We start from the raw sequence: 7,385 nt of genomic DNA, 5'->3' as shown, positions 1-7,385 counted from the left end.
CGTTTGGTATAAGCGCGAAACCTGCGGGAATGACTAAAATAATGCGCAATACAAGCACTATTTAACCGGAGCGAATGAGACGTGTGTGTGTGTGTGAGAGAGGAGGAGTCGTCGGAGAGAAGAGAGCGAGAATGCGCGGCTGACATTATTGCCTGTGCCGCTGGTAACAAAACGGATCGGCTCGAAATCAGAAAGAAGTGAGACTGACTGACCGACCGATCACCGATTCGGGCCGATCATGAGGAAAATCGGCTGATTCCGATCCCTGGCGAATCGATCTGTGCATCTCTAAATCTTTTTATTAGTGGGGGAAAAAAACATTTAATTAAAGTTATAGTTTGGTTTGCAGAGATCAAAGCTTGATCTAGCTCAGGACTGTTTTGATTATCATAACCCTATAAGGTATTTTAAGAGAGATTATGTTGTGAATAAAATAGTTTATCCAAAAATAAAACGTCTTATCACTTAACCTTTTTGTTTCTTATCCATATGACTTGCAAAAGGAGATTTTAGGCAGAATGATGTGTCATTCAGCTACTTTCTCATATAGCTAATTAAATGGTGAATAAGAGTTTCTCTGCCATCTCATTTTGTGTGCCAAATATATTTATTTGTATAAAGTAATTGTAATTACATATGACTTTCAAAAGCTGAAGTGATTACCTTAATTTATTTGTTAGAATATGTATAACTCAATATTTTAACTAATTGCAAAAGCTGAATAATCAATAAATGTCTACGGATTAATCAGCGAAATAATCGGTGATTAGTCGATTAATCGTTAGATACTTACTTTACGAATAAGTTTTAATTTGGACTTAATCAGTTACATTTTAGATACCCAGTCATACAAGTAATATGAAGAATACAAATTATTTAAGAAAAATTCAATATTTGTCATATGCAATTCATGTGTACTTTATTCTTCTATTACATCATATTGATATTTGTACTGGTATTAAATTGCACAGTTTAATGGGTAAATGAATTTATCAGAGACAGAAATTGCCAGAAGATGCCTCGTCCAACGGAGCATCTTTCACAGGATTTTGGCTGCTATATTTTTTATTTGCCACCAGATGGTGCTGTTTTCAAGACACTCGAAGCTTTGAATCTTTTCCCGAAACAGTCAGAGGAAAGCCTCAGTGCTTCACGAGGCTTCATTTGCCCATCCCTACCCCCTACATATTTAATTGTGCGTGACATGATTTACACACAGCGTGTGTCTTCTCCAGGTCATGCTCGGGTTGTTCATAAAAGCCGAAATGTGGCCAGATGTCAGCTTTTAAAGTAGTTGGAGCATTTTTAATTACTCGCACTCGCGTCTCGCCTCCCTCCGCCATTAGGCACGTTCGATTTGAAGCAGCGCTGCGCAGGATTAGAGTATGACATCAACTGCGAAAGCATAAGGATCCGTCTGCTCTTATCACTCTCGCGGTACTTGATGTCATACACTGATCATTGTGCACAGCGGCGCTTCAAAGCACGTATGCGACAAATGACGTCAGAAAAGCGGCAGTACGTTATAATCGGTTATGGTCTATTACTGAACCGATACCGAATCGTCCTCGTCTGCATCACAATGCATCTAAGAAACGATTAATTTCATGGTCTATTACTGAACCGATACCAAATCGTCCTCGTCTGCATCGCAATGCATCTAAGAAACGATTAATTTCAAGGGATGCACCGAAATTACAATTCTTGGCCGAAACCGAACAAAATGTAATACTGGGCCCAATACCGAACACGTTTTTTTGAGTTTTTCCCCCCATGTATTTTGCCAATTTTTTTCACTATTGCATAAATTAAATAGCCAAAATGTGCTTTTTACTGTTTTGTCTTGCTTTTCAAAAAAAAAAATCAATTACAAAACAACAATTTAAAAATATTTAACACTGAACATTTTTAACATTCTAGCAGACATTATACCAACAAAGCGCAATTTAACTTAAAATTAAGAAAGTTGGTAAAATAATATTTTTTTGGCCATCAGACCGCCTTCTTGAATCAGGCATGTATTTTTTACTGTACAAATAAAAGCAGCCTTGCTGAGCAGAAGAGATTTCTTTTAAAACTAAATATTACAGATCCCAAACACTATAATCAGCGCAGATTTTCCTCACGCTTTGAACTTTGAACCCTGGTTAACAAGCAGGTCCGCCGCGAGTTCGTGCAGCGCTGTCAGAATACATGCAATTCGTGCGAGTATTAGAAAACTTGACGTTCTGCAGTTTATTTACTAATTGTTTAAGGCCATTTCGCGATTTCAATCATCATACAGTAACCAGCAACAATCACCCCTTCCTCTTCTCATCGAAGACATGCGATGCAGTACTAAACAGTCTCTCGCTGTCGGTGCTTGTAATGTTTTTTGCGTCTTTCTCTGACAGTTTTAAATGCTTCCACACTGCCGTCATGTTTGCTGCATTATAAAGAGTGCGCGCCTCTCACTCTACGCTGGTTGCTATTTGATCGTGTCACGTCATTGTTCGGTACAATTTATTCGGTTTTTTCGCTTATTCTGAAATTTTGGTTGCCGAACATTCGGTGCATCCCTATTAATTTCGACACCCCTAGTATCCACGGTATAGCAAAATCCATATCATGGAACAAAATAATACTGGTAGTCACTTTCATACCGGTAAAGCGCCCACCCCTACTATCTAGTGTGAATTTAGAAATTGAAGCAGCCATTTTTTTTTCTTTCTCACAGGCACCAGACCACATAAGTGCACTGACTGTGACATGGCCTTCGTCACCAGTGGAGAGCTGGTGCGACACCGACGCTACAAGCACACTCATGAGAAACCATTCAAGTGCTCCATGTGTGACTATGCCAGTGTAGAGGTTGGTCTGAGAGTATCATGTTGATTTATTTTTTCTCCATGGAAAGTTGCTTCCAAATTGACCTAAGCCTTGAAACTTTGCAGGTTAGCAAGCTGAAGCGCCACATTCGCTCCCACACTGGAGAGCGTCCGTTCCAGTGCAGTCTGTGCAGTTATGCTAGCAGAGATACCTATAAGCTGAAGAGACACATGAGGACCCACTCAGGTCAGCAGCACTTACCATCTTTCTCAGATTGTGTGATCAGCAACTAAATGGGTTAGAGAAATAGAATTGACGTGAATATTGGGATGTTTTTTAAAATTTTTTATCTGTCCTACAGGAGAGAAGCCCTATGAGTGCTATATCTGTCATGCACGTTTTACCCAGAGTGGTACCATGAAGATGCACATACTGCAGAAGCACACAGAAAATGTGGCAAAATTTCACTGTCCCCACTGCGACACCGTTATTGCCCGCAAGAGTGATCTTGGTAAAACTGCAATGTTCAGCATTTACTATTTTATAGTTGTTGCTGGTTACTTGTGTGCTTTTTAGTAGCAATGTGACAGCTTGGAATATACTTGTGGTGTATTGATGTTTACACATTTACTGTGTCCCTTGCAGGTGTGCATCTCCGTAAGCAGCATTCCTACATTGAGCAGGGCAGGAAGTGCCGTTACTGTGATGCAGTGTTCCATGAGCGCTACGCTCTCATCCAGCATCAGAAGTCCCACAAAAATGAGAAACGCTTCAAGTGTGAACAGTGTGACTATGCATGCCGTCAGGTCAGACAGCTCATGCAAAATTCTCTCCAAATTAAATGGTTTTATAAGCATTCATTAATCAAAGTGTAGGAAACTCTGCTTCACATTTACTCTGTTGTGTTCTTGCTATCAGGAGCGTCACATGGTCATGCACAAGCGCACCCATACCGGGGAGAAGCCATATGCCTGCAGCCAATGTGAGAAAACTTTCAGACAGAAACAGCTGCTGGACATGCACTTTCGGCGCTATCACGACCCCAATTTTGTACCCACATCCTTTGTATGCACCAAGTGCGGCAAGACCTTCACTCGCAGGGTATGGTATATTGAAAGAAGTCCGATGTATTTCAGGGTGCTGCTGGATACAGTAAACAGTGTTTAACAAATTGTGTTTTAAACAGAATACCATGGCCAGACATGCAGATAACTGCACTGGTATGGATTCTGGTGATGGAGAGAATGGAGCTCCACCCAAAAGGGGCCGAAAGAGGAAGATGCGCTCTAGAAAGGATGATGATGATGATGATGATAGCGGTGAGTAGCTTGGCCATAGTTCTGCTACTATACTGGTGGTTGTATTAGAAGTTTAACAAACACTTGCATAAAATCTGTCAATAAGAACTTGATGATCTAAACCTTTTTTTTTTTTTTTTTTTTTTTTTTTTTTTTTGGGTTGGGTTTTCAGAATGGAATGGATATTACTTATTGTGCCAATATAAATCATGACCGTTTTAAGAGAATTTTAACGCTGTCACCTGAATATCTTAGATGAGCATGGAGATCCTGACCTTGATGACATTGATGAAGAGGAAGATGAGGATCCTCTTGATGATGACCAGATGGATGTGGAACAGGCTCCACCCAGCGTTCCCATCCCTGCGCCAGCCGAACCTCCTGTCAAGAGGAAACGTGGCAGACCCCCCAAGAACGCACCCAAGGCTTCTCCTACCAAGTCCGTCGCCAAAACCACCACAGGTAACTTGTGCGCTGCTGCGTATTAAGATAAACCATTCAAAGCCTCTTTTAACTGGGTTTAACTTAACGATTCTCTGTTTCTAGCAGCTGCTGCCATTATCCAGGTGGAGGATGAAAGCACAGGTGCCATTGAGAACATCATTGTGAAGAAGGAGCCTGAGGGTGTTGATGCAGTTTTAGCTACCCAGCCAGTTGTGGAGGAAGTGGAGGCTGTCGAGGCTGGTGTAGAAACCGTGCAGCTAGTCGTACCCGAAGCTGCGCCAAACGGTGATCTTACTCCTGAAATGATCCTTAGCATGATGGACCGGTGATCTGGGGATACGTGTACATGCACAGGCTGATCACAAATGCTTGCATAAATGCACATCCCAATATTTGTCCCTTGATTATATATATATATATATATATATATATACACACATGCTCACATTTCTCTTTCTTCACCTCCTTTAATGCAGCGCTGTGTCCTCTTGTCTTGCATCAAATTTCTTAAAGACTATAAACCCCAACTTCTGAACGTCCTGAAGTTTCTTACATTTTGTCTTTTCATTACGATCACAAAACTGCGCTTTTCTACTGTTTTTATCATACCAGTAGTTCAACTGCTGATTTATTTTTGCTGTGTACATTGTATGTGGAGAGGCAAGATGATTTTTGAGAGCAGGAATGTCTCTCGACATTATGTGGTATAATACATGCATCTATAGTTTTCTTTACCCAGCTAACCTGCCATCTTTACTTGTCATTTCAATTACCATGGCAATATAGAGAAATTATAATTTTGTGCCTGGTCAAGCCTTGATATCTAGAATCGCCGTCACTGCTGTAGAAATGGGTGTTTTTACCCCACCTGTCCAAGAAAATCCCTTCAATGTTTGACAGTTATGATGACTTTTATTCTCTGTTTGTTCCTCATGTGCTCTTTCACTGCTCACAGTTGATAATGTTAGAGAGCGTAGAAATGTAGCCATCTGATTATCAAGCCAGGGACGATGACATCCATCCATCCATCCATCCATATATATATATATATATAAAAACTGTGGTTGATAAAGTTGTACAAAAAAAAGGTAATCTTGGCTAGTCTTGCTTGTAAATAATTTTTATTTTCTGTTTTATGAACATTTTAATCTTTTTCTAGTGAATTGATGACCTTAAATGCTAGGGCAATGGCTTTTAACAGTAGTTGTTTGGAAACATGCCACTGGAGGCTTTCAAATTACTTGTGGGGAAAAAATAAAAGCCTGAAGAATCATGTAGGCTGTATAACCCCCATTTTTGTCCTTCTGTAGCTTGAATTGTTGCATTTGGTCTGCTCAACTCGCTTGATAGGGAGGGGTTGCTTCATTTTTTACCACTGCTTAAAGGCGATGAGAGTGGCTTTAATATTGTACCACCTGACAAATAGGCTTCCATGTTTGATTTTTTTCTAGCTTTTATAAAAGGAGGAAAAGGGACGGAACTGGCCAGGTACAGAGATGTGCACGTCCCCAATCATTTGGATCTGTTCGATGTGGTCTTGTGCCCAACAACCCCTAATATAAAGCTCTATGTGACCTGAGTTAATAGTTTCATGGGATTTTGAAAGGAGACTTAAAGTTTACAATAGGTTTGTTCAGACCACATTTAATTTAAAAAGTTTAATACAAGTGTTCGAGGAAGCTATTTTGATTAGAACTCTTTTCTAGAAGGGGAAGCTTAGATAGTATATTTGTAAAAAGTTTGTCACTTGTTCGAAAGAGCAATGTCCTTATTTCAGATTATTTGTTTTTCTGATTCAAAATGAAGTTTTCCTCCAACATGTAATTGCATTTAAATTGCTTTCTTTTTTTAAGCTCTTAAAAATCTAGGTGAATGCTTTTTTTTTTTTTTATTATTATAAACCTAGCTGTACTGTGTGAATTTTACAGTGGTCAGAAAACCAACCTTATAAAGACATTTATTATGGCTGGGTGGGGTATAGAGGTAATTTGAGCTAAGATGGTGTGGAGAATGTATTGCTGTACAGCTAATAAAAAAATATTGTCCTAATTCAGTGTCTTCTTTCCACTTTTTTTTCTTAACAGTTGCGTGACTTTTCAACAGGAATTTGTTACAATTGTATGCTACTTGAATCACAGACTCTTTCATTCTTTACCTGGTTACAAAGGTGAAAATAATTAATCTTGTATTTGCTTAAATGATTATGATGGACACATGGTTCTTTTGCTTAAATAAGCACAGATTAAGTTTTAGAATGTTAAAAATCTTTATTTTTTTAATAATATGCATTTAAAATGTTAAAGGGTTAGTTCACCCAAAAATTTAAATTAGCCCATTAATTACTCGCCCTCAAGGCATCCTAGGTGTATATGACTTTCTTCTTTCAGACCAATTCAGTCGGAGTTATATTAAAAATTGTCTTTGATCTTCCAAGCTGCTTAATGGCAGTCAGTGGGTGTTGCGGTTCATCAGTCCAAAAGAAGTGAAATAAAGCGCATCCATCCATAATAAAAAGTGCCTCACGTGGTTCCGGAGGGTGAACAAAAGCTTCCTGTAGCGAATCAATGAGTTTTTGTAAGAAAAATAACCATATTTAAAATGTAATAATTTAATCTATTCAGTCCAAAACAAGTGAAATAAAAAGCGCCCATCCATAAAAAAATTGTGTCTCACACGGCTCCGGGGGGTGAACATAGGCCTTCTGTAGCGAATCGATGTGTTTTTGTAAGAAAAATATCCATATTCAAAACGTAATAATCACTTGAATCTAGCTTGCGCTCACTGTTGTACACAGAAGCAGATCCGGGCGGATGACGGATGACGTTGGCGTTGCGC

At 39.3% G+C, this 7,385-nt stretch overlaps 1 protein-coding gene across 2 annotated transcripts in view; it reads left to right on the top strand.

The window, feature by feature from the left end:
• Window positions 1-5,575, top strand: part of LOC107726208 (transcriptional repressor CTCF-like) — a 10,954-nt gene extending 5,379 nt beyond the window's left edge. Inside the window, exons 5-12 of one of the 2 annotated variants that reach the window (XM_016535739.1) lie at window positions 2,717-2,850; window positions 2,934-3,054; window positions 3,170-3,319; window positions 3,454-3,614; window positions 3,727-3,909; window positions 3,995-4,127; window positions 4,362-4,568; window positions 4,656-5,575. In XM_016535739.1, the coding sequence (XP_016391225.1) occupies window positions 2,717-2,850; window positions 2,934-3,054; window positions 3,170-3,319; window positions 3,454-3,614; window positions 3,727-3,909; window positions 3,995-4,127; window positions 4,362-4,568; window positions 4,656-4,879 (1,313 nt within the window). In that variant the 3' untranslated portion in view covers window positions 4,880-5,575. Of the gene's footprint in view, window positions 1-2,716; window positions 2,851-2,933; window positions 3,055-3,169; window positions 3,320-3,453; window positions 3,615-3,726; window positions 3,910-3,994; window positions 4,128-4,361; window positions 4,569-4,652 lie in introns of both variants that reach the window. The other variant, XM_016535734.1, reaches the window with a different exon arrangement.
• Window positions 5,576-7,385: the final 1,810 nt, after the last annotated feature.

This window comes from Sinocyclocheilus rhinocerous, unplaced genomic scaffold (assembly GCF_001515625.1).
Source record: "Sinocyclocheilus rhinocerous isolate Xijiao unplaced genomic scaffold, SAMN03320098_v1.1 scaffold553, whole genome shotgun sequence".
In the NCBI taxonomy this organism is placed as follows: domain Eukaryota; kingdom Metazoa; phylum Chordata; class Actinopteri; order Cypriniformes; family Cyprinidae; genus Sinocyclocheilus; species Sinocyclocheilus rhinocerous.
The sequence above is the reverse complement of the archived record's forward strand: the minus strand, read 5'-3'. Positions and strand labels throughout refer to the sequence as shown.